The following is a 27668-nucleotide window of genomic DNA, read 5'->3' as shown; positions in this document are numbered from 1 at the left end:
TGGTTTCTCATTTCTCTTCATGGCTTCATATCTTTGCCCAGGTGGATTCCAATGACAGTATGATACCAGCCTCCCCTTCGTTGTAGCTTAATTGGAGAACATTGTTATTTTTTGATATTGGGCTTTGCACTTTCCTCTTGAATTACAAATCTATCTGAGTGTGCAGTGACCACATCCCATTATTACTGGTCCATGATCACAGCTGATTTTTTTTCATCAAAAGGCTTTTCTCTGGCCATTATTTCATTGGGTTTCTCTCTCTCATCCCTTCCCTAAGTAGATTTGCTGTTGGCTTTCAATGCCATTTCTCAAATCCACGTTAACAACAGTTCAATGAATTTTACATGGAAATAAAACTAAATATTGAGAGTGAAGCCTTGAGTAGCTTTGGTATTGGACACACACTTTATCTGCAATATGAAATGTTCATACAACCATAAAACAAAACTTACCTCTTCCAGGGATAGAGACGAGGGTGCTCGTGAGGGCCAGGCTTGCATCATCACCCAGAGTGAGGTTCATACAATATGTCCCAGACCCACCAAAGGCTCTTCTCACTGTCAGCAAGCACATGTCGCCCAGGTCTATGTCCACAGGGTCACAGATTGTGTTCTGGGTGACCTGGCAGGTGGGGTCGGAGATGACGGTACAGACCTCTGTGGGGATGCTGAGGGCACGAATGACACCGAGAGAGACAGAGAGAGGAATGTGACATCCGTGTAGAAAGAAAAATCACTACATTTCTATAAAATGGAATCCTACTTATTCTTACCCAAACCATATGACATGAAATTGTCACATATAATTTACTCTTTAAAAAAATTTTTAAAAAATTATTTGTTTATTTTTGGCTGCGTTGGGTCTTCATTGCTGCGTGCGGGCTTTCTCTCATTGTGGCGAGCGGGAGCTACTCTTCGTTGTGGTGCGCAGGCTTCTCATTGCGGTGGCTTCTCTTGTTGCGGAGCACGGGCTCTAGGCACGCGGGCTTCAGTAGTTGTGGCACGTGGGCTCAGTCGTTGTGGCTCACGGGCTCTAGAGCTCAGGCTCAGGAATTGTGGCGCACGGGCTTAGTTGCTCCGCGGCATGTGGGATCTTAATTTACTCTTAAACAAGCCTGGGTGTGAGACACTGTTTCTTTTGTATCCTCAGGAAGATGAGCCCCTCTTGCTGGAGGAGGAAGAAATTATGTCCTCCAAGGCAAGGGGCTGCTGGGAACTTCCCTCTCCTTTTTGGCTCCCTAGATGCCCAAAGATGCAGACGGCTTAGGTGTTAGGCAAAGGTAGTATTAAATGCCAGTCGGCCCTGCGTGGCCTCCTGCATAGATATGACAACAGCAGCAGCAGCAACCAGAGCTGTTTATGCAGCAGCTACTGTGTGCAAGGCACTGAGTTTCTGATAAGTGATATAGTTTTGTGTATTCCTCTCAACGACCTGATGAGGAAAGTAATATTATCCTAATGCAGCAGGTGACAAACCAGCTCAGGGAGGGGAGATCTCTGGCCCCAGGTTAAAAAAGCAGTTAGAGGTGGAGCTGGGACTTGAATAAAAGAGGTTTGGCAGCTGTCCCTGTAACCACTCGGCTACCATGAGTTACTGTCTTAGCCACTGTCTCACTTCTGAGTAGACTTGCTGGATGGAGAGACCAGGCTCTGAAGCTGGGCCTGATGAGGGCGTGGGAAATTAGATGAGTTCATGCTCTCTTCTCACTTGGCCCCTGGCCTCTTGAAGCAGCTTCACCTCCTCAGTCAGGGTTTTCTCTCTTTCTGTCATCCTCATCCCATTCTCTCCCCAATCCAAAGAGCTTTGGAGTTATCCCCCCCTTTTTTTTGGGGTGCACCCCGCGGCTTGCGGGATCTTATTTCCCTGACCAGGGATTGAACCCGTGCCCCCTGCAATGGAAGAGCAGAGTCCTAACCATTGGACCACCAGGGAATTCCCTGGAGCTATCCTTGTTGATCAAATAAAGCCTCATTTTTATACCAGCCCATTCTCTTGATTAATTTATATATCACATACACATACATTTTAATTACTTGATTGACTTATATGTAAATTAGTAAGTCATTCACATATTTAATGGCTTAACTGATATAGTATATATATATTAATTAGCTTATATTCAGTCTATTTTCTATAGTTATAACCAAACATTAGGAAGTCAAATTATATAATGCATTAGAAAGAGCTTTGTAAGTTAAAGCGAGACAGGATGATCAGGCATTGGTACTATTTAGCACGAGGACACAGCGCTTCCACATTGCCTCCCCTGACTCCGGAGGAGCCTCAGGGAGTTTAAGAGGCTCTGAGCCAGACCTCAACCCGGGAACCTTGCTCTGCCAGGTACCTGCCACCTAGGGAGGTACTATTATCACTGGTGTAAATGAGCAGACTCATACGATTGTGTGAGGATTTGACATGAAAACAGAAGTAAAATGTGAAGGACACAGTAAGTGTTCAACCAGTAATTCTTCTTCAACAGTTAAAGGTGATGAGCATTGCTCAACTCTAGCAAAGCAAGTGCACGCTTGAGAGCACCTGGGAGGGTCCTTCCTCATCTTGGCTTGCTGAGGATCTAGAATCCAAATCAACTTTAAAGGGGAGAGGGGTATGAAGGCCTTTGTTCAGCCTGGGGTCCTCACTTGGCCCCTTTCTTGGAGATAATGTACTCACCTCCCTTGGCAGGTCACGACGAAATCCACCAGGGGGTTGTCAGGCTGTGGCACGGGCATCAGGACAGCTGTCACCTGGATGATGTTAACCTCTAGAATTCCCTCTAATGGAACAACGCCCCGCAGAAAAACACATCAAAATACAACGCAAACCAAACCAAACCACTTCTTAACAAATCAGAAGGCCAAGCAAGATGGACTCAGCTTCTCACCACCCCAGACCCGGGAATCTACCCCAGAGCTTTGGATACATGTCCAGGCAGCATTTTCAAAGTCAAACTGAACAGCTCTTTAGCCCAACCTCGATCTTTAGTCCTGGAGCCTGTGTGTGTGTCAGGAGGCGGCACCCACTCGAGGAGGTGTTTCCGGGAAAGATGACCTTGAAGGGGGGCAGGCCCAGGCTCAGGCCTCGGCCACTGTCTCTCCTGCCCAAGTGGCTCAGCCCCAGTAGGCACAGCTTGGGGTTTATTTATTTATTTATTTTGATTTTTTTGTTTGTTTGTTTTTGATGTGGACCATTTTTAAAGTCTTCATTGAATTTGTTACAATATTGCTCGTTTTATGTTTTGGTTTTTTGGCCGTGAGACATGTGGGATCCTAGCTCCCGGACCAGGGATCGAACCTGCGCCCCCTGCATCAGAAGGTGGAGTCGTAGCCCCTGGACCACCAGGTGGGTTTTAGCCCCAGCCGTCTCCTCTGTTGGGCACCTGTGAGCAGCGCCCCAAGCGCACAGCCCGGTGTGGTGGCCCTGTTCAACCCTCTTTCTTACACACAGGAGGTGTGACTTTGTGAAATCACCCAGGGGAAGAAAGTGGGAGCTGTGAGAATTTGCAACTGGCCTTCCTTCAGGCCACATTCATTCAGGTTTCTGAACTGCACAGGGTCGGAGGTCCAGGCCCCCTGGCAGGCTCATTGCTCTGTGGGCCTCACAGAGGGCTCACTTCCACCAGGATGTCTAAGGAAGGCCGGGAAGGCAGGCGGAAATCTAGAAACTAGTGGAGTCTTTGCTTGTGCACATGTGGTACCACCTCGGACAGAGAGTGGGTGCCCTTGCTCCCCATCCTCACCCCTCCAGAGTCAGGTAAGGGAGTGGGTGACCCAAGGTGGATTCTAACATCTCTCCTCCATGGTCTTACCTACAATTGTGATGGTGGCTTTAAAGTAGCCGTATCTGTTAATATAGCAGTTTTTATCAGGAATCTCCCTCGGCTCCAGGGCATTGTCACCACCAGGTACTGGAGAGTCTGAATAACAAGATTTTAGGGTAGTTGCTGAGAATGTAAAAGATGTACATGATATTACCAAAGATCTAAACATTTGTCTACTTGCTCTTTAGAAAAACATCAAGAATTCTATACTGTTAAATTGCTGCAGAAATTTGAACTAAATGTTTAACAATTCATATAGATGTGAGAGCTATAAGGCATTATAAAATTGTTAAATTATGTAAGTAAACACAATCCCCTATCTTGTTCAAGCACAAATAGCAAATGAAAGGTGGAAGCCATATTAAAATGTGTAATACAACAGTCATGATGAAATAAAGCAGGCCACAACAGATAAAATTATATTGTAATTTTGGAGGAAGGTATTCTGGGCTCAAATTCTAGGTCCCTTGTTTTTAGTTGTTTGAGGCCACGGGCATGTCATTTAACCTCTCCTTCCTCAATTTGCTCATCTGTAAAATAGGGACAATACTTACTGACCTTCTAGAGTTGAGCTATAAAACTTAAATAAAATAAGGTATATAAAACTTGCTTCTCATGTCTGCCACATAGGAAGTGCATAATAAATATCTGTTTCCTTATCCCAATATGTACTTCTCTACATCTATGTAGATATAGATGTGCTATAACATATATATGTAATAAGATGTGTAATTTTAAATGTTAAGGTGGATAATTTTAAATGATAAGAAGGAAACAACATGGAAAAAGGCAATTCCTTCCCTGTTTGAATGTCTCATAGATCCTAAGTTTACATTCTAGAAGTCATACAGTCATTATGATGAGCCGAGGTGTGGGGAAGGAAAGGAGTGAATACAAGATGCTGTTGAAAAATAACCCTTTGAGTGTGATTAGAGCAAAGAATTTAATGCTCTATTAGTTACAATTTAAAAAGCTCTAATTAAGGTGTTGGTGTTCCATTAACAAGATAAAAAGACTGGAAAGAAAATATAATACTGAGAATACAACATTACTGTCTCAAATTTCCAAAGGCATGAAAATGGACCCAGTTTGGGGGGAATCAAAGCTTCATAAGAGCTGCATCTCTAACACAGGGATATGTAAGTATGAAGCCAATTGGGAGACTTCTCCAGGGCTCCTCGGAGCCTCTAGTGGGTGAATGAATGTGCCTGTCATGCTCCTTTGCTCAGAGGGACCTTCGCAGAGCAGTTCTCAGAGCATCTCTGGAAACTAGTGCCCCACGGCACACACTTTGGGAAATGTTGTTTAGGTAAAACCCAGAAAGGTTCTGATGCCATGCCAGATTCAGATGCAGTGGTTTATCAGCAGGCTTGGCTATGGCAGGGTTGGCTGTGTCCCCTGAGTTTCACGGTGGTCCTATGGAAGTTACAGGGTAATCATTCATCCTATTCTGAGATTTAACTGATGGGCTCCGAAGCAAAAGTATGTATGTTTGTGAAGGGTATTAAAGATGGCTGGCTCTTCCCTAGAAAACTCCTTTTGAAGGTCTTGACAGGTGAAATTTAGTTGTCAAGTTAGAGCATGGAATCATGACCCTGCCATCTTTTAAAATAAAACTTCTCATAAAAAATGACTAATAAATGTCCACGATTTTACCTTTGGTAGAATGCTTATAAAAATGCATGTGGAGTTTTGTAGATGTATGTACAATGTCAAATCTATATCTATACATATAAAGTCAAGGTATGATTAAAGGGCTAATGGAGAATAACTAACATCTTAACAGACAGATGGGGAAGAAGGTAAGCGTCCTACTTAATTCACTATTTATGTCCGTGTTACTCAGAGAATGGTGTGAGATCCTTTGATTCTTTGGGAAAGTTGAAAAGTTCTACATGATGTGATATATATATGATATATACATATTATATATAATATTACACTGATTAGCATCAGTCTTACAAAGGTTTTTCTTTTTAGATTTGTGCATCAGTCTTACAAAGGTTTTTCTTTTTAGATTTGTACACAGAAATGATCAATGGCATGGTTAGCTAAGGGAGGAGAATTCTGTGGCTTAAAACTAGTGCATACCTGTCTGCCCTATAATGTAATTATCTTCCTGAATCACCACTTCAGCTCTGCTTCTGTCTCACTCCTGTGGTTGCATTTGGTTTCTATTTAATAGCTGTACTTATTTTGAAGCCACTTAATATAGCAGAGACAATATAATTTTTGGTCAAATAATAATCCAGTGCTCAATAATCCAAGCCTGTTAATATGCTCTGCATAGCTGAAAATGTTCTCTCTTCCAGAGGACAAGTACCCCAACCCCTTTCTCAAGTCATGGGCTGACTCCTATCATCACCTTGGGTCCCATCCTTCCATTCCCTAAGTCTCACAGCTGCTTTAAGGCATTTTGGGGTTGATTATGGTTGATCTAACACCTTTAGATAAAGCCAGGCAGCTTCCTTTCACTATGAAATTTAACAAATTCAACAAATTTAACAAATTGCTACCTTATATCTTATGGTCTGACCTATAGAAAATAATAACAAATTTAAAATACTCTTTCACTGACTTAAAATATATTTTTTTGCATGTTATGATACAAATATGTTCTAAGAAAAATAAGCTAGCTTTATAAAAATGCAATTCAAGATAGACTAACATTAAATAAGCTAACATTAAGACTTTTACCATTCAGGAATTTCTAGACAGATGTAACAAGCACTTGTAATTTATTTTGAATTTTACACCTGGTCTGCTTATTTGTAAGGAAGACCAATTCTTGTAGATAAATAAATTGACTCTCCTACAGAAATACCAGAACAAAGCTATATGTTTCGAGTTGTTCAATGCAGTTATATTTACAACTGGAATTAGGATTAACTGAATCATCTACCAGTAAGAGAATGGTTAAATAAATAAGCCACTGAATAAAGTGAGTTAGACTTACATGTACTGATAATGGGAAGATGTCTATGATGTTTGTTAAATGAAAAAAGGCAAACTGTGGAATACATATTTCATGAACCCATCTACCTAAAAATCAAAACCACAAATCCTATATGTATTTACAGAATATGTTTGTAAATATACAGAAAAAGATCTGGAAAGAAACACTATCAACCCTTAACAGGGTTTAACTCTCGGGAGGAGAGCATGAAGAGGAACTTTCACTTTTATTTGAAATTTCTGTATTTGAATTTTTATTAAGGGACATGCATTAATTTTATAATTTAAAACATTCCAAGAAAGAATTAAGCAAAATCGGTAATAACTTATAGTGTCTTGCTTTAGATATGCTTGACTTAGCAAGATATTTTTTATTAATAACACGCTTATTAATAACAGTTTATTATTTATATCTAACAGGTTTGGGTAAAAAAACCAATTGCAACAAGTCTGGACATCATCATCGAGTGTTCTGTCCGGACTTGGTGATGGTGCCCTCTAGTGTCCAGTGAGAGGATGTCAGTCTATTACCGTCCCCGGGATGCCGGGATGGTAAAATGTACTCATGGCTGAGAGGGGGAAGGATGGTAATAGTGTGGGGTAGAGTGTAGAATCAGATGGAAGCTAATGCTTCACAAAGTAAACTCTTAAGAACTTCTTGAATGACCTCATATACTATTATTAGAAGGTGGGATTTAAGTAATCATGCCTTATATCTAGAATAATTTTAGTGTCTGGAATCTTTCCAGCCTGCCAGCCAAGAAATATTCTCAAGGTGCATTCTTTTTCGAGCCTATCTGTAAGCTACATTTAAGGGTGGCTGAGTTTTCATGGGACGTGGGGTGGATGTGGGCATGGTGGGGAGGAGAATGGAAATGGGAAGGAAATGTGGGAGGGGGAGGAAGGACAGTGGGATGGCCTGAATGTTTACAAGGGGTCAATGTCTCTTAACTAAAAAAAAAAAGGGAGGCAAACAGAAATGTGACAGGCTAGAAGGGGGAAAGCATCTGTACACATAACAAGGGCCAGTGAGAATTAGGAAGGTCAAGGAGCTGTATACGAGTCACCAAGTGACTTTAAACACATTCTCCTTTCTTCCATACTCTAACAACTAAAAATAGTGATCAAGTAGCTAAAGGATATTAACAGGTAGAAAATGAAATTATTGCAGAGTCTTTCCACAATCTCTTTAACTAAGGATCTAATTATACAACCCACATGAATTTTTTTTCTAGCTGTTAAGGAACCCTGACAAAAAAAATGACCTGGAAGACACTTACCCAAAGAAGGGGTGGTTTTTGGAGGTCTGGGTGAAGGTGAAGGACAAGGTGCAGGCACTGTAGCTTGCACAGTGAGGTTGAGGCTGAAGGTTCCATTGAGAACATAGGTGTGGTTCAAAGTGTGATTGTTGGAAACAAACAGACCAGTATTATCCCCAAAGTTCCACTTGTAGAAAATGGCAGACTCATTGAGGAAGTGGCTGGGATCATGAATCAGGACATCAAACGTAATGGGGAGGTCCTTGAGGAAGGTTTCATCAGATGAATTTCGATTGTTCTTCTGGGACATAGTCACAAATACAGGAATCTGATCTAAAAGATACATCCAAAAAAAAAAAAAAAAAAAAAAGAAAGGAAGAAAGAAAGTCACCATTGCTTGACTTTAAGTGGATGACTTTGTTTTTAGTTTAGAAATTAAAATTAGGGATAATTCAGCATCATTTTCCCTTTTCTTATACAAGTTTCCTAGAGTTTTCCCAGGTGATTCTGGAAAACATAGATGGAATATGTTATTAAATATATAAGGTTAAGAAGGAGTCCAGATGACATTTAACCTAACCCAGAATACTTGGCTCTAATTCTTTCTAACCCACTAACATCACCAGAACTAAGTGCCTCATGCTCAGTTAATTTAGAATTCATTCCACTCACCTGTTACCACATACACATCTTTCACTTTTGCTATGGGAACGTATGCCCGTCGCTGTCTTCTATAGACAGTTACTTCCATGATTTGAGGGCCAAGAGTCACATTGGCTGTGTTTATAGAAACTCTCACTGAACACTGTCCCAGTTTCCGGAAATACTGACCTTTGAGAGGATGGAAATGTTTAGTTACTGGCCACATTATATGATCATTATAGAAAGTTGATGTTTCTTAAAGCATAACAACTGCAATTTAGAGATAGTTCTGGGAAAGGAAAAACAGGATGGGAATGTAGTCCTGGCTCCTTCAGAAAAGAAGGCAGTGCTCATTTTTATATGAAACCTTACAAAACAATCTCACAAACATAAATGTAATTGTATATAGTTGATTAAAATGAAAAGAGCTGTTTAGTGGGATAATGCCATTAGTCCTTAGTTTACAAATAAATAATTTTTAGAAGGAAGTGATCTGGCACTTGAAATACATATGTTTCCCACAGAAAATACCTTTAATGTAGGTGTCCAAGGGAGTTAAAAATATATCCAAAAATCTACCTTATTTTTGTAACAATATTAGTAGTTCAGCTATATTGTTAAGCAACTTTTTTTTTTCTTTTAGGGAACTAGAATCCTCTACCTTCTAGTAGTATTTGTATATAAAAATGCAGTAAGTAATGAAAAAGAAACAGGGTATGGTGGGTATAAAAAGGAACGGAGTAGTTCCATTAACATTTCTAGGGCCCTTGAGTCCTTCTTTTTCTTTCTCCCACTCTAACCTAAATCTAACTGCCACTGGCTAGCTAGTGAAAGTAATTCCTCTCCTTCAGGGCTCAAGGATTTTTCTAATCCTTTTGAGGCACCTGGCACAGGTGTGTCATTGAAACAAGTATTGTAAGATGGATGCTTGTGAGATGGGGATGTTTAAAGGCCATGTTCATCACATGGTCAGAGGTGTCAGGAAAGGGAGGCCTTCCCTGGCGGTCCAGTGGTTAAGACTCTGTGCTTCCACTGCAGGGGCCACGGGTTCGATCCCTGGTCGGGGAAGTAAGATCTCACACGACGCGAGTTGCAGCCCCAAAAATAACAAATAAAGTGCCAGGAAAGGCTTGTGATCCCCCTTTACCTTGAAATGCAGAGGCAGTTCTGTTAGAGGTTATAGGGGGAAGAGGTGTCTCTTGGAATTAGTGATACGTGAGGAAATGTTAGTTCTGGCACCGAGCACAGAGGCAGCGCTTAGCTGAGGAAAAATATTAGTTAACTCTGAGACCTCAGCAGAAGATGGAAATTCAAAACCGTCTTGTTAGGAAAACAGCGGTTTCTGGGCTGGAAATTGATGTTACATAAAGACATCTTAACTAGTTAAGTTAATGGACGTTAACTAGGCGAAACAGAATCTGGAGTGTTAGTGAGCCTAAGTGACCCCATGCAAACTGTCAGGTCAAAGAAATCATGACACTTGGGGAATTCACTGACAGGGCCATGAAGGGACTGAAAAAAGTCGGCTTTAAATCAGCTGATTTAAACAGACAAGCATAGCATTTGTTATATATTTTGTACTCTGTTCAACTGGACCATGTATTATTAATATGTTATTTTGGTTTATAAATAAGTTAACTGAAGAAAGAGAAGCTGTCTGTAATTCATGAAGACAGACCAAACATTTAGAAATTTGGAGTCTGCATGATTGGTAGCAGATTTGAAATACTCAGAGCCAGGTGGCACCTGGTAAGATTTTTAACTAAGAATTTAGCAGCTTTGCTAATAATAACCTAAATTTAGTCCTCCTTAAAAAAAAAAATCACTTCACTAATAGTAAAGCAAGTGGATACCATTTGTGGTTAAAAAAAAATAAAAAGAGGGTAGGCTATGTCAAAGAAGAAGAGTAGTTAGATTATTTTACTTTTACTCAATAGAATATTATGCGGTCATTAAAATAACGTATATAAAAAAGTTTAGAGAACTCCCATGCGGTCCAGTGGTTAGGACTCGGTGCTTTCACTGCTGGGGCCTGGGTTTGATACCTGGTCAGGGAACTAAGATCCCACAAGCCGTGCAAGAATTTTAGCCAATGCTCATGATACTGATCAAAATGTATATATTTTATGATCTTAATCAAAAAATACTAAGAAAAAAGAAAGAAAGAAATACTAGTAGAGAAAACACCATCATGTTAACAATGATAATCTCTGGTATGAATTATGATGACTGATTTTTCATTTGTGTGTTTCTGCATGTTCCAAATTTCCTACAAAGAGCATAAGTTAAATTCTTAAAATTCTTTTAAAAACATTAAAAAAATTAAAGAATAAATCAACAAATGCCCATCCGTGTGCGGTTCAAATAAATAAATATTATTTTTCATATTACTGTTTTAGACGGAAAAAAATTGAGTAGCTTCGTTTTAAAATATTTATTTTTTTATCTGGCTGTGCTGGGTCTTAGCTGCAGCACTCGGAATCTTTGTTGCTGTGTGCAGGATCTTTGTTGCGGCACACGGGATTTTTAGTTGCGGCATGCGAACTCTTAGTTGCGGCATGTGGGATCGTAGTTCCCTGACCAGGGATCGAACCCGGGCCCCCTGCATTGTTAGCGCGGAGGCTTAGCCACTGGACCACCAGGGAAGTCCCTGAGTAGCTTTGTTTTAAAAAAAGAAAGCTGGGGCTTCCCTGTTGGCGAAGTGGTTGAGAATCTGCCTGCCAATGCAGGGGACACGGGTTCGAGCCCTGGTCTGGGAAGATCCCACATGCCGCGGAGCAACTGGGCCCGTGAGCCACAATTACTGAGCCTGCGCGTCTGGAGCCTGTGCCCCGCAATAAGAGAGGCCGCGACAGTGAGAGGCCCGCGCACCACGATGAAGAGTGGCCCCCGCTTGCCACAACTAGAGAAAGCCCTAGCACAGAAACGACGACCCAACACAGCCATAAATAAATAAACAAATAAATTTAAAAAACGCACCTCATTAAAAAAAAAAAATACATTACTTCTTACAGTTTAAAAAAAAAAAAAAAGAAAGAAAGCTGAACCTGTCTTTTTCTCCTTTTAATTATTTGATGTCCTGGAGATATGGCAAGGCTAACCCAGATTTAACTTTTATCCCTCACCCTCCACTCCAGCTAAGGAAAGTTAAAAGAGTAACTGTTGCTAAACTCCCAGTGTTGTAATTCTCAGTTATAGAATACGGAAAGAGAAAAAATTTAAAATTTGAAGGAAAGGTAAAGAAGAAGCTAAGGGGGTTTGTCAAAGTCCAACCCAGTGTGTGGAACACATAGACGAAATTCCATTTCGGGGGGTGTGGGAAAGGCTTCCCGTGATGGCCGTGTCTGGTGCCATTTCCCCAGTCACTGTCCTCTGTCCATGCCGTCCAGTTGTAAACATACGGGTCAGGAGATGGACCAGTATCTAAAGAGAGAAAGGAACACGCCATGATTGACTCAGAACGCTCAATGCTCTTCATTGAATTCAACACATTTTCATATCTTTTCATAACTCGTTTAAATATGGTTGGGCAACTAAAACCCTAATATTCAGAATTCATCTAATGGTACCTTTACAACCTGTGCATTTTTCTGCCTACATATTATATTTCAATGAGTTTTTTTTTTTTAATAAATTTATTTTATTTTTTTATTTTTGGTTGCCTTGGGTCTTCATTGCTGCACACAGGCTTTCTCTAGTTGAGGTGAGTGGAGGCTACTCTCGTTGTGGTGCGCGGGCTTCTCATTGCTGTGGCTTCTTTTGTTGCGGAGCATGGGCGCTAGGTGCATGGGCTTCAGTACCTGTGGCGTGCGGGCTCCGTAGTTGTGGCGGACGGCCTTAGTTGCTCTGCAGCATGTGGGATCTTCCCGGACCAGGGCACGAACCTGTGTCCCCTGCCTTCACAGGCGGATTCTTAACCACTGTGCCACCACGGAAGGGCTCAATGAGTTTTTTTTTAAAATAAATTTATTTATTTATTTATTTATTTTCGAGTGTGTTGGGTCTTCGTTTCTGTGCGAGGGCTTTCTCTAGTTGTGGCAAGCGGGGACCACTCTTCATCGCGGTGCGCAGGCCTCTCACTGTCGTGGCCTCTCTTGTTGCGGAGCACAGGCTCCAGACGCGCAGGCTCAGTAGTTTTGGCTCACGGGCCTAGTTGCTCCACGGCATGTGGGATCTTCCCAGACCAGGGCTCAAACCCGTGTCCCCTGCATTGGCAGGCAGATTCTCAACCACTGCACCACCAGGGAAGCCCAATGAGTTTTAGATAAAGCAATTTTTCAGGAAATTTAGATCTATCACTTAATATGTTTATTTTCGTATTGGGTCTCCAAATCACAAGCATATTCAAGCCAAACTGAGGGACGCTGTATCTTTTTACTTTGATACACTCTCTCTATCTGTAGCTTTTTTTCCCTGACTCATTTGACATCATGACTCTCCTCTCCTAGAGACTTCAGCACACATCTCCGAAGAATAAGGACATTCTCCTACCTAACCACATCATCGCCACGCCTACCACGGTCTAGTCAAGGGTCACATCATACATTTGGCTATTTTGTTTCTTCAAATGATTCAGAAAAAAAAAAGAAATATACCTAGAAATATAGATAGATAGATGATAGATACCTAGATAGGTAGATAGATAGATAGACGGAAACAGGAAAAAAATGTTAAATTTGTTGAATCTCGAAGTACCTGCTTTCTACTTTTCTGTATGTTTTGGAAAACATCAGTTTTCCATTCTAAACAAGTCATGATCAATACCTTTTCATCCAGAACAATCCCCTCACCCTCGTTTTTTTTATGTCACTGACATTTATGAAGAGCCTTTTTATTTATCAATCTACTACAGCCATTATTTTTTTTTATTCTTAAATTGTCCCAAACATGGCCAGTAGGAGCCCCTCAAGCTGCCTTCTGTGTCCCTGTGACATGTCCCCATTACTCCCTTGTTTTCTGGCACAACAAGATGTCCCTGGTTCACGTGGTACTTTCCCTGTCCTACACCTGGAATTAGTCATTTCTTCAAAAATTCTAGTTTCTTCTAGTGGTGATATATACTTTATATAACTTTTCATAAGTCACAAGGACTCTTTCATATAAAAGTGCTCAGAGGGCTAGATTGTCATTTCAAACATTCAGAAGAATTAACTTTTTTAGAAAGAAAGAAAAATGCTACAGACGATTATAAACAACACTTTTTAATTATCAAACTCTTTCTACACAGAATTTATTGTTTTCTTCATAGGAAGATGATGAATTAATAAGAAATAAACACATCGACTGTTTCATAGAAGTTCTAAGTAATAAAATCAGATCATAACTGCACTTATTAGCCTTGTTACTGACTGAGGAATCTCAGTAATTACCTGAGTTTCTAAGGCTGTACAGTTCTAACAAGATAATCCCCCTTGATGTATTTGTAATCATTTGTGCTCTTTAACATGGGCAAAGAGCTTATCTGCTTTAACTAAGAGCAAAGCAAAACCAAAATAGACACATCTTAGCATTTGTGCTAGGCACACAGCTTAAGGAATTCTTGTGAGCAGAAACCTATCTGATTAACAAATATCTGTCAAATTGACTATTCTTTGAGTAGCCAGAAGAATTCCAAGTAATAAAACCAAAATCTGAGAACCAACAAGGTATTCTCTTTCCAATCAACTGGACACTAAGAAAAGGCCAAGCTTAGGGACTTCCCTGGCGGTCCAGTGGTTAAGACTCCGAGCTCCCAATGCAGGGCGGGGGGGCATGGGTTCAATGCCTGGTCGGGGAACTAAGATCCCACGTGCAGCAAAGGGCAGCCAAAAAAAAAAAAGGCCAAGCCTGACAATGTAGATTTGAGGAGAGTTCCAAGCAGTGGAGAGACACCAGTTGGCCGAAATGGGTTTGGCTGATGTTGATGGAGGGACATATTCACATCCCCTGTCATCCAACTTGAGGAGGCGGTGACAAGGGACAACTGCAGCATCTTGCATTTACAGAAGTACCTGTGAGCATTAAGGTTTATGAGGGGGGTCTCCAGTAGTTAGGAGAACTAGCGTGTTCCTGTGATGTGACTAACATTCCTTACCATTTCTGCAGTTCTTCTCATAGACTATGTTGCCACTGGCATCTTCCTGTTGGCATCTGGAGAATACCAGGTTCACTGCGAATGTTATAGTTGAGCCCACCAGTGCTGGTGCATCACTGGTCAGAAGTGCCTGCACACGGCCTCCTAGGGCATAGAAAAGTGGAGCTCAATCAAACACCTCTTTTCCCTTTCACTGATAAATAAAAGTAAAGTTAAATCTACAAATAAGAACCAGAGGAGGGCTTCCCTGGTGGCACAGTGGTTAAGAATCCGCCTGCCAATGCAGGGGACACGGGTTCGATCCCTGGTCCAGGAAGATCCCACATGCCGTGGAACAGCTAAGCCCGTGCGCCACAACTAAATTAAATAAATTAAAAAAAAAAAAAAAAAGAACCAGAGGATCCTTATGCCTCTTTACAAACTATTTGCAGGATTCTTAACTTTTGCTGTCAGAGTACAACATTCCAGAAGACAAACTCAAAAAGTCAGACCAATTGAAGAATTCTCTAACCACAGAAAGAACATTTACTTAAAATAATTAAAAATCTATTTAATTGGATTGAGGAGACAGGTATTAAAGATTTGCAATTTTTAATTTCAAAACCAATGACTGAAGAATTCATTGATTTTTGATATGAACAGAAAGATATTAACTTTCTAACAAACCACACTTTTGAGATGGTCAAAGTGCCCTGGAGTCTCAGAACTTCTGAAGATGACCATTCCCACATCAGTTACTTAAGTTTGAGGCCAAACCTGCTTGCTCTTCAAAATCTTCCAAGAGGCACCAATTGTAAATTTCTAAGGCGATTTTACTGTGCGTGTGGTGGGGCAGAGGAGTTTAGAAAGTGATATTGTTGAGATAAAGGAAAGATTGCCAAATCCAGGTGCCTCCCACTTGGTAACTAGAGTACTGTCATTCATGGAAGCACCATGAGCCCTGTGATCTCAGAGTCTACAATCTACAAGGCTAACTGAAATAAGAAATTACAGCTGTTTGGCAGATGGGACCTAATCAAACTTACAAGCTTTTGCACAGCAAAGGAAACCATAAATTAGAAGACAACCTGCGGAATGGGAGAAAATATTTGCAAACAACGTGACTGACAAGGGATTAATTTCCAAAATATACAAACAGCTCATGCAACTCCACAACAAAAATCAAACAACCCAATCGGAAAATGGGCAGAAGACCTAAATAGACAATTCTCCAAAGAAGACATACAGATGGCCAATAGGAACATGAAAAGATGCTCAATATTGCTAATTATTAGAGAAATGGAAATCAAAACTACAATGAGGTATCAACTCACACCAGTCAGAATGGCCATCAACAAAAAGTCCACAAATAATAAATGTTGGAGAGGGTGTGGAGAAAAGGGAACCCTCTTGCACTGTTAGTGGGAATGTAAATTGGTACAGTTACTATGGAAAACAGTATGGAAGTTCCTCAAAAAACTAAAAATAGAATTACCACATGACCCAACAATCCCACTCCTGGGAATATAGCCAGACAATTATAATTCAAAAAGATACATGAACCCCTATGTTCACAGCACCACTGTTCACAGTAGCCAACACATGGAACAACCTAAATGTCCATCAACAGATGCATGGATAAAGAAGATGTGGTACATATATACAATAGATTACTACTCAGCCATAAAAAAGAATGAAATAATGCCATTTGCAGCAACATGGATGGACCTAGAGATTATCATACTAAGTGAAGTAAGTCAGAAAGAGAAAGACAAATATCATACGATAGCACTTATATGTGGAATTTAAAATATGACACAAACCTATCTACGAAACAGAAACAGACTCACAGACGTAGAGAACAGACTTGTTATTGCCAAGGGGGAGGAGAGGTGGGGGAGGGATGGACTGGGAGTTTGGGGTCGGCAGATGCAAACTGTTACGTATAGAATGGATAAACAACAAGGTCCTACTGTATAGCACAGGGAACTATAGAACTATATTCAATATCCTGAGATAAACCATAATGGAAAAGAATATTAAAAAAAAGAATGTGTGTCTTCATATATATATATGAACATATACATATATATATATATCAGAATCACTTTGCTGTAAGCAGAAATTAACACAACATTGTAAATCAACTATACTTCAGTTAAAAAAATTGAATCACTATGTTGTACACTTGAAATTTAAAAAAAAAAGAAATTACAGTTGTTTTGGTTGAGTCTTTTGATTTACCTTTCCAAGAGTTTTTCCACCTCGAGTCTCCCCTCTTCCACACTGGATAGAGTTTTTCATTCCAGTCATTTTCATCTGATGACCAGCCATTTAATTGCTTGTGCTCCCGCATATAACCAGAAGGTCTTTCATTGCTCAGCACATCATGAACGCCTATAACAATATTTGAAGAAAAAATTATTTTGTCTACCTCATCTCTCATTTAGTATTATCTAACAATGGTTAAAGCAACTTTTCACTTCATAAGATTGGAAAGCACATACATAATATTTCCAATATGTGAAGCAGATAGAAAGTGCTTTTTAAAAAAATGTGTACCAGAAATACCTTGAATACAAGTACTCAGACCCTATCTCTTTACGTACTTTAAGTGAATCAAGGAACATTTTTGAATGTCAGTATTTCTTAGACATCATTTGGTTTCTCAAAACATGTCTTCTGAATATTTGGATTTGATACACTATCATTAGGAAAGACACTGATGCCATTGATCTTCAGAGCAGTCTTTCCTCTTTTTCCATTCTGAACGGTTTACTTGGTTCAAGGAGAGCCAGGCTGAGGAATGCCTCCAAGGTTCCAGGAGACGTGTACCAGTACTGGAGGGCCCACTGCTGAACAAATGTTTTTATGGCCCAGCACATGGTCTGTCTTGGTGAACGTTCCATATACAGTTGTGTAGTCTATAGTTGTGGGGTATTGTGTTTTTTTAATGTCACTTATGTCAAGCTGGTTGGTATTATTGTCTTTGGCAACTTCTCTGTTCCTGTTGATTTTCTGTGTGCTTGTTATTTCGTTACTGAAAGAGGAATGTTGAAATCTTCAGCTATAATTATGGATGTGCCAATTTGCCAACTCTGTCTCTCAGTTGGCATTATTTGCTTTATGTATCTTGAAGCTCTATTTTAAATTGTTAAGTCTTCTTGATGAATTGACCCTTTTAACATTAGGAATTGACTTTCTTTTTCCCTGGTAATATTCCTTGTTCTGAAGAATACTTTGATATTAGTGCTTGGTGTTTAACTGGTACATCTTTTTCCATCCTTTTACTTTTTTTTTTTGCATATTAAAATTTTTTTAAAATTAATTATTTATATTTATTTTTGGCTGTCTTGGGTCTTCATTGCTGCATGTAGGCTTTCTCTAGTTGTGGCGAGCGGGGGCTACTTTTCATTGTCGTGCGCAGGCTTCTCATTGTGGTGGCTTCTCTTGCTGCGAAGCATGGGCTCTAGGCGCGTGGACTTCAGTAGTTGTGGCACATGGGCTCAGTAGTTGTGGCTCATGAGCTCTAGAGCGCAGGCTCAGCAGTTGTGGTGCACGGGCTTAGTTGCTCTGTGGCATGTGGAATCTTCCCAGACCAGGGATCAAACCCATGTACCCTGCACTGCAGGAGGGTTCTTAACCACTGCACCACCAGGGAAGTCCCCATCCTTTTACTTTTAACCTATAAATATTTTTATATTTGAAGTGGGTTTCTTGTAGACAGCATATTGTTGTTTTTAAAAAAAAATCTAGTCTAATAATTTTTACCCTTTATTTGGAGTGTTTAGGTAATTTACATTTAATGTAATTATCAATATTGTGGGATTTGTCTACTATATGTTTTCTATTTATCCATTCTGTTCTTTATTCCTTTTTTCTTCTTTTCTTATACTTATTGGGATTATTTCTGGATTCCATTTTATCTGCATTATTGGCTTATTAGCTATACCTCTTTGTTTTGAGTGGTTGCTCCAAGGTTTATAGTATTCCAATTCTTTTAAAATTCTTTCCAATCTTGATGTCTGTCTTTTTGCCTCTCCTGACAAGTCTGGTGGTCACATTGTCTGTCCTTTCTTTGAGGACTGTAGCAGACAGTTCCTGCCTGCACCTGTCCTCTTTCTCTTGTTGCAGAGTTTTTACCATAATGATTCAAAATTCCAGAGGATCACTTTCCTAGCTTTCCTTACAGTTTGGGCAGGAACTGATGATTAGATCCTGGCCGACGGGAGCTGAGAGCAAGTCTGCTGGAGGCTTCTGGGAAACATGTTCCTCCATCATTAAAAAAAAAAAAAAAGAAAAGTGGAAAAACCTCCATTTTTTCCTCCTGAGAATTGATTTTGGAGACAGTAGTATAATGATGTGATGCCTGGACTGTGACAGCCATATTTAACCATGAGGGCAAAAATCTGAGGAAGCAGGCCAGCACACCAAGGGTGTCAGAATAGATGGATGAAAAGAAAGAGTCCTTGACAATGTTGTTGAGCTCTTCCTCCAGCCTTGTCTACCTTCGGGTGGACTGAGACAATAAATGTCTTACTCAACCTATTTGAGTATCTGTTACTCACAGGCAAAAGCTCCACTGTCTATAACCCTCACCAGCCCCTAATCATACACTGCTATAAACTGTTGTCTCATCTAGTCATATGGTCTTGTGTCTTGGTCTGGCTATGGACTCAGAGGCAGAAACACTGCCTTTTCTCTTACATCCTGAAAGAGGCCTCCTATGAGGGGCGGTATTTAGAAGGTACTCAGAGAAGCCATACTGAATGGATGCCACTAGCCTCTGCCTTTTATTCCTCTTTGCTGGTAGGAGGAAGGGGAAGCACGTAATTCCCTTCTTATAATGGAGGCAGATGGAGTGGGAAAGAACATTGAGCTGGAAGTTACAGAACCCACTACGAAACAGGCTGTGGGATTTCAGGCCATGTTTCTCCTCTGGGCCTTCACATCAGGCAAAAAAAACAAATGTCCTGTGATACTGTGAGATAGTATATGTTCCCAAAAAGGAACAAAGTGAGGGCAGGAAATCTATGTTTATCAATAAATGTTTATTATTACTGGAAATTCAGTTGAATGTTGAGTCATGGAATGGTAGAATGTGCTATATAGAAAGAACTAAAAATAGTTCGTTCAAATCCTTTCATTTACAGACGAAGAAATTCAGGCCTAGAGAAGTGATATGATTCACTCAGAGTCATCTGTAATCAAGTAGAAATGAAGATTTGCATCTTTGAGTCCCAGGATCAGTTTTTTCTACTCTTCCAACGTCTTCCTCTTCCTCAGATCCTGAGTGAATGTCAGTGTTTCCAGAAACATAATCCAAAAACAGATTTCTCCTCTGATTTTAAATGTCAAAAGTCTGGGCTTCCCTGGTGGCGCAGTGGTTAAGAATCCACCTGCCAATGCAGGGGACACGGGTTCGAGCCCTGGTCCGGGAAGATCCCACATGCCGCGGAGCAACTAAGCCCGTGCACCACAACTACTGAGCCTGTGCTCTAGAGCCCATGCACCGCATCTACTGAAGCCCCCATGCTCCAGAGCCCATGCTCCGCAACAAGAGAAGCCACCACAATGAGAAGCCCGGGCACCACAACCAAGAGTAGTCCCCACTCGCCGCAACTAGAGAAAGCCTGTGCGCAGCAACGAAGACCCAGCACAGCCAAAAAATAAATAAATAAATAAAAATAAATAAATTTTAAAAAATAAATGTCAAAAATCAAGGAAAAATACAAACTTAAAAGGCGAGTGACAAAGAATAGACACATAGGCCCATAGAACAGACTATAGAACCCAGAAATAGACTCACAGATATGTCCTACTGAGTTTTGCAAATATAATCCAATGGAGAAAAGCTAGCCTTTCAACACATGGCACTGTAAAAAAGTAAAAAGCATAGGAGAAATCTTCAGGCTCTAGGTAGGCAAGAATTCTTAGACTTAACACCAAAGCCATAATCTATAACAGGAGAAATTGATAAATTGGACCTCATTAAAATTAAAAAATTTTGCTCTGTGAAATACCATGTGAAGAGGATAAAAAGGCACATTGCAGGGAGAAAAATATTTGCAAGCCACATTTCCAAAAAAGGAATAATATCTAGAACATATAAAGGATTTTCAAAACTCAATGTTAAAAAATCAAATAATCCAGGTAAAAGACCTGACCAGACATTTCACAGATGAGGATGTACCGAAGGCAAAGTAACACATGAAAAGATGTTCAGTATCATTAGCCAGTGAGTAAATGCACGTTAAAACCGCAATGAGATATCACTGCATACCTATCAGAAAGACTAAAATTAAAAATACTGACATCAGGGGCTTCCCTGGTGGCTCAGTGGCTAGGAATCCGCCTGCCAATGCAGGGCCCATGGGTTCAAGCCCTGGTCCAGGAAGATCCCACATGCCGCGGAGCAACTAAGCCTGTGTGCCACAACTACTGAGCCCGTGTGCCACAACTGCTGAAGCCCGCATGCCTAGAGCCTGTGCTCTGCAGCAAGAGAAGCCACCACAATGAGAAGCCTGAGCACCACAACAAAGAGTAGCCCCTGCTCGCCCCAACTAGAGAAAGCCCACGCACATTAATGAAGACCCAATGCAGCCAAAAATAGAATAAATAAATTTATTAAAAAAAAATGACATCAGATGTAGGTGAAGATGTAGAGAAACTGAATCACTCATACACTGCTGGTGGAAATGGTACCGCCATTCTGGAAAACAGTTTGGCGGTTTCTTGTAAAACTAAACATGCAATTACTATGCAACCAAGCAGTTGTACTCATGGGCATTTGTACCAGAAAAATGGAAACTTATGTTCACATAAAAACCTGTACATTAATGTTCAGAGCAGCTTTATTCATAATAGCCCAAGCTGCAATAACCCAGAAATCTTTCAGTGGGCAAATGGATAAACTGTGGTACATCCATGTAGTAAGGTATACCAGTCAGTGATCAAGAACTAGCTATTGATATACACAACAACCTCATAGATTATGTTGAGTAAAAAAGTGCCAGCTCCCCTAAATTATATACTGTATGATTCCATTTCTCTAACATTCTTGAAGTTATAAAATTATAAAACTGGAGAATGGATTAGTGGTTGCCAGGGGCTGGGGGTTGGGCGGAGTGGGAAAGGGAAGTGGGTTTGGATCTTTGTGGTGATGTGACTGTTCTGCATTGTGACCGTGTCAATGTCAATGTCCTGGTTGCCACATTGTACTACAACTTTGCAAGATATTACCATTGGGAGAAACCCTGTAAAGGGTACATAGCGGGGGATCTCTTTGTATTATTTCTTAAAAGTGCATGTGAATCTACAATAACCTCAAAATAAAAAGTTGAGGGCTTCCCTGGTGGCGCAGTGGTTGAGAATCTGCCTGCCAATGCAGGGGACACGGGTTCGAGCCCTGGTCTGGGAAGATCCCACATGCCGTGGAGCAACTAGGCCCGTGAGCCACAACTACTGAGCCTGCGTGTCTGGAGCTTGTGCTCCGCAACAAGAGAGGCCGCGACAGTGAGAGACCCGCGCACCGCGATGAAGAGTGGCCTCCGCTCGCCACAACTAGAGAAAGCCCTCGCACAGAAACGAAGACCCAACACAACCAAAATAAATAAATAAATAAATAGCGTTCCCTTTAAAAAATAAAATAAAAAAAATAAAAAGTTGAATTAAAAAATAGAATAAACAATCAAAAAACCCCCAACAGTAAGACTTTAAAAAAGGAAGTGGGGAGGGGAATAGATGTGAAGGTAAATGGGGTCGCACCCAGCACCCCTGTGGCTGTTCCCTCTAGCCTTCGGACGCCCTGCTCTGTCTACTAGCAGAGACATGGCGGCTTGGCCGCTTGTGAGCTACTCTGTCAATAGCCTCTCCTTCCTCTTTTTACCACGGCTATGACTGGAAAATGGCAAGGAATCCCTTGCTGTCTGATATACTGCTAAATTCTACCCATCCTTATTTTTTGTGGCCAGGATATTTCGTCTTAAGGCAAGGGGAAGCCAGGCACAGCAGGTTTTGTTACGTGGCTAATAGGTTGGGCCTCCTCTCAAACTGCCAGCCGGCCTCAGGCTAATCGGCCTTGCTGAGCAGAGCAAGGGGCTGCTGGTGGACAGCAGGCTACAATTAGGTGCAGGGGCCTCCCACTGACCTGTCCGCTCTCTGTCCCTCCATCCCCCGGACCTCTGTGGGAGTCTGTCCTGCGGTGGGGGACATGCAGACGAGACAGTTGCTGCCACGAACGACTCCTACTCCAGGCACTTGTTAGCTGATGTCACAAGAACCCTATAACCCAGTTTTGCAAACAAAGAAGCGAAAGCTCGGGGGCGCTGAGTCACTCGTGGTCCAGCCCCACGGCTGGCAGGAAGGACAGAGGCTGCCACAAAAGCCTTCCTCGTCCTCGTATCCGCCGTGCGGCCCTTCCCCCTTGTCCGGGACAGGGGAACAGCGCCGGCCTGCCCGGCCTCCCCGGGCTGTTGCGAGGCCCCAGTGCGGCCCAGACGAGCGACAAACCCCGGGCCGCCGCTCTCCGGCCCCGCCCCCCGCCGGCACAGCCCCTGCGTCTGGGCTCCCGGGTCCAAGTCGCGGGTCCTCTTCCTGCGCCGTCACCGGCCTCAGCACTGGCCTCCGGACACTCTCCTCCCCTCCCCCCAGCCCAGGTCCCCATCCCGGACCCCAGCCCCGCGGGCTCGCGGCGCGCCCAGCGCCCGCTCCTCAGCGCCCCCCCGCCCCGAGCCTGCAGCGGCCCCCTCTCTTTCTCCTCCACCCAGCAGCCGCCGGGGATCGCCCTCTGCAAGGACCTCTTCGTTGTAGGGCTTTTCTCTCCCGCTGGGAGGAGTGAGAGGAGCGCGCGCACGTGTGTCCAGGATCCTCCTCTCTTAGATCTGGGCCCCGCAGGTGAAAAGCCCGACCTGGGCTCCTCGTTTTCTCACCCGTTGAAGAGTGGGAGGACCATCTGCTCTGCCAAGGGGGCTGTGAGGACTACCCGACTGGTTGAAGTGAAGCGGCCAGCACAGGGCGCACACACGGGGGGTCCCTTCTCAGCGCCTACCTCCCCCAGTGGAGTCGTCTGGCAAAATCAGGACTTTTCCTCCAGGGAACGTTGTCACTCTACTGGAGTGAGGTGGAGTGGACCTTCTGCGAGATGTCTAATTCACTTCCTTCTCCCACTCCACTGGAGGCTAGGGGCTGCCATGGCCGCCCATCCCCTGGGCTGGACAAGTGGGCCGCCGGTGAGCTCAGTGGCTCGCAGCTCTGGCTTCCGTTCCAATCACAAGAGGAGATTTTTAAACAAGGATGCTCCAACCCCACCTCCAAAGATTCTGATCTCATTGATCTGGACATCAGCATTGTTAAAAAGTCCCCAGCCTCTACTCTAACTAGAAAAGAGACCCAGGGCTTTAGCTCTTTTCTCAGTATCCTCACTTCGGTGGCAGCAAACTCCTGCAGGTCTGTGAAAACCTAACATCAGCAGGATTTTTTTTTTGTCAAGCGGCTTGTGGGATCTTAGTTCCCTGACCAGGGATCAAACCTGGGCCCTTGGCAGTGAAAGCATGGAGTCCAAACCACTGGATCACCAGGGAATTCCCTCAGCAGGATTGGCAATAGCTTCTGGGTTGAGATTATTAGATTTTGGGCCCCATTTCATCTGAGGCTCTATCCTGTTGGATGGCAACGAAACAAAATTTAGTGGGTAGCGTTGCTGTGTTCTCAAGCCAGAGACTGTGCCCTTCACCCCCCCCCCCCACTATCCCAATGTCTCTAAGACAGTGGGTGGCAATTTTGACAGAAAAAACCTCCACAGCAGAGGGGCTGCACGTCTTTCACTTCAAGAGCCTGGAGCAAAGAAGGGGGACTGAACACATTCTGCTGTACTTTCAACATCCCCAATGGTTTTCGGAAGAAGAAACAAGTGAGCGTGAATGCTTCCTAAAGTCCAACTTTGGGCTCAGGCAAAGTTACTTCAGACAAACCCATCACTTCAGACAATAGCCAGAGAACGGGTTAAAAATACAGAAATTGACAGTTACTCACGTTTGGCAGCATCAAGTGGCAGTCTTGCAGCCAGAAGCAGAAATCCCAGGCAACAGTAGAGACATTCCATGCTGAATTCTCACAGATCCAGGCAATCAAGGTTTAACTTGTAGCTCCTCTGGCTCCATCCGCTAAGAGCAACAGTGTTCTTCTGGTTTTTGCTGTGCTCCACTCCTTATTTTAATTAAATATGGGCCTCGGGGCAGATCATGTGATGGTATTAAGCAGCACTGCTTGATCTGGTCTCTGGAGTTCAACCACTCATGTGCTTCTGACTCACTTGCTCTTAGTATCTATTTATTCACTTTTCAGATGCACACCATTTCAGTGTTGTTATTCCATATTTCTAGTTAAAGGGACTTACTTTCCTATGGGCCCTATTTTGATAGCCTTCCCCAAATAAAATTTCAATCTCCAACCTCACTGATATTTAAAAAAAATTTTTGAAATATGTTTTATTATCTTATATTTTGAATTAGATCCTGTTCATTCATTCTGTTCTTTTTTTTGAACTTTTGAATTTTATTTTATTTTTTATACAGCAGATTCTTATTAGTCATCCATTTTATACACGTCAGTGTATACATGTCAATCCCAATCTCCCAATTCATCACACCACCACACCCCACCTGCCGCTGCTTTCCCCCCTTGGTGTCCATACGTTTGTTCTCTACATCTGTGTCTCAATTTCTGCCCTGCAAACCGGTTCATCTGTACCATTTTTCTCCAACCTCACTGATTAACTTGCTGTGACTCCTTTGCTGATTCACTCACCCAGCTCATGTTGAAATGTCATAATTATGCTTCTTTTGCGATAATTTAGACGACCAGCTCTTCCCAGCGCTAGGTAGTGCTTGTACATCCCCTTCCCCCAAGAGGAAACTAAGATGGGGAGCAATCTCTTCCATCACTTGAAATGGTGGATGACATACATGGATAAAAACATACGCTGTGCCGAAAGGGGACTGAAGCAGCTGCACCACCTCCGGTAGTTGAGAAATTTACTCAAAAGTGCATTTAGGATATCTGTGCAATTCCATATAACGTTTGGAACCACCTGCATCATTTTTGATAACTGCTCTCAAAGCATTTATTTGTGTTGTATCACTCAGGACCAACTGCATTCAACATATAGCATATTTATTTCATGTTACAGAAAGCAAGCATTAAATGTAAAAACAAGCTTGCCTAGAACATACATTTTATCAAATCGTTTCTGGTTACAGAATGTGCAGAAAATGTGGCAACACGACTTTCCTGCATGTGATCGTTCTCTAAGTCACATCCACATAACCGTTTTCAGTACATGTAGAACGCCTGGTCAGGGGTGAGGGGAAAATTTGTGGTAGTGATTTATGTTTCAGTTGTGCTAATGAGGAATAGAAATAAATAGTCTGTGAAACTCCCTACCCTAAGGCCACACACAGCTCTTTAGAGCTGCTTTTACAGCCTTTGAAGCAAATATGAAGCAAAAAACAGGGAAGGGAACATATGCACAACTGAAACAAAACCGTTTTCAAATACAGATGAGTAAGTGAATAATGGAAGTAGTTGTTGGTTTTATGTAATGTGAATAATCTATATAGTTCTGTTTTCTTTTTACAACAAACACGAAAAACTTTTATAACTAAAAAAAGCTCTTCAGTGTAGGGGAAACTTACTATTGATTTTTGAAAAGTGTGATTTCCCTTTGTTGCTTACGATTAGTTCTGGCTTCTATTTTTGGCCAGATTAGCTCTTTCTGTCTCTAAGAAAACTGGAAGTGTCAGACTCTTCTGTAACGAGATCTTATTTAGGGTGACAGACACAATGATCAAGTCTTCTCTTTTGTCTTCTCTCCTTCCCTGTCCCATCAACAGGCGATAGCAATGAACTAAGGCAACAGGCAAAAGGTAGGCAGCTGGATGGAGGCCAAGGCACCAGAAATTCTTAATTTCAAAGCACTACAAATTGGCTAATCAGTGCCTTGATAATCAACAGCTGACAACATATAAAGTACTTTGTAGGATTCAAGATACTGGGCTATTTTGGATAAGAAATATCTTCAAGCTTGGTTTTTTTTTTCCTTGTAAAATAAAATTATACTGTGAAAAAGGTTTGAAATAGTTCCTTCAAAGAAGGGAACCATCTCAATTACCTGGTATTAGCCACATGATTATCCTGGTGGAAATGCTGTTGAGCAAATAGTCAACTTTTGAGAACGTCCTAAATGGCCTCTCAGCGGCCTGGCTTCTGGTACCCCTCGTGCGGCCAGAGTCCCAACCTGAGGAGTAGCCCCTGAGCTGGGAGAAGGGTAGAAGCCACCTAAAGGGGGGCTCGTGGAGGGACAGGTGGCGGCCACACCCAGGTGTCACGGCAGGCAGTGGGGGAGTTCCCTTTAGTTTTAGGAATTTTTTAGTTCCAACTGATGTTTTTAAGCAAGAGAATAAAAATGAAGGCCCTTTTCTCTCCAACTCTTGTAAATACCTGTTGGATAAGTTCCCCATCGCCACTGTTAGCAGAATTTGCAGAAACTTGGAGGCTTGAAACTACACAAATCTAATACCTTGCTTTCTGGTATGGGTCTCAGCGGGCTAAAATCAAAGCGGCAGCAGGCAAGCTCCAGTGAAGCATCTGTTTCTTTGCCTTTTCTAGCTTCTAGAGGTCTCACTGCATTTCCTGGCTCGGGGCCCGCTTCCATCTTCAAAGCCAGCCATGGCCAGGCACGTCTTTCTCACACCCAATCACTCTTGACACTGACTCTCCTTCCTCCCTCTCTCACTTATAAGACCTTGTGATTACATTGGGCTCACCTGGATAATCCAGGTTAATTTCCTTGTCTTAAAGTCCGTTGATTAGCAACGTTAATACCATATGCAGCCTTTAATCCCCTCTTGCCACAGAACAGCTTCACAGGTTCCTGGGATTAGGA

The 27668-nt window shown here is 42.1% G+C and overlaps 1 protein-coding gene across 3 annotated transcripts in view; it reads right to left on the bottom strand.

Moving 5' to 3' along the window:
• The window catches only part of GPNMB (glycoprotein nmb), a 29313-nt gene extending 4362 nt beyond the window's left edge, over positions 1–24951 (bottom strand). The window contains exons 1-9 of one of the 3 annotated variants that reach the window (XM_007170315.2): positions 24758–24830; positions 16970–17122; positions 14747–14890; positions 11947–12096; positions 8704–8862; positions 8053–8364; positions 3806–3913; positions 2671–2773; positions 453–667 (exon numbers count right to left, since the gene is read on the bottom strand). In XM_007170315.2, the coding sequence (XP_007170377.2) occupies positions 453–667; positions 2671–2773; positions 3806–3913; positions 8053–8364; positions 8704–8862; positions 11947–12096; positions 14747–14890; positions 16970–17122; positions 24758–24827 (1414 nt within the window). In that variant the 5' untranslated portion in view covers positions 24828–24830. Of the gene's footprint in view, positions 1–452; positions 668–2670; positions 2774–3805; positions 3914–8052; positions 8365–8703; positions 8863–11946; positions 12097–14746; positions 14891–16969; positions 17123–22874; positions 23002–24757 lie in introns of those variants that run through there. The other 2 variants (XM_057550518.1, XM_057550519.1) reach the window with 2 other exon arrangements.
• Between the last annotated feature and the right edge of the window lie 2717 nt (positions 24952–27668).

The sequence above is a fragment of the Balaenoptera acutorostrata genome, chromosome 7, assembly GCF_949987535.1.
Source record: "Balaenoptera acutorostrata chromosome 7, mBalAcu1.1, whole genome shotgun sequence".
Taxonomy (NCBI): domain Eukaryota; kingdom Metazoa; phylum Chordata; class Mammalia; order Artiodactyla; family Balaenopteridae; genus Balaenoptera; species Balaenoptera acutorostrata.
Note: the sequence above shows the minus strand (reverse complement) of the source record. Positions and strands in the feature narration are given on the sequence as shown.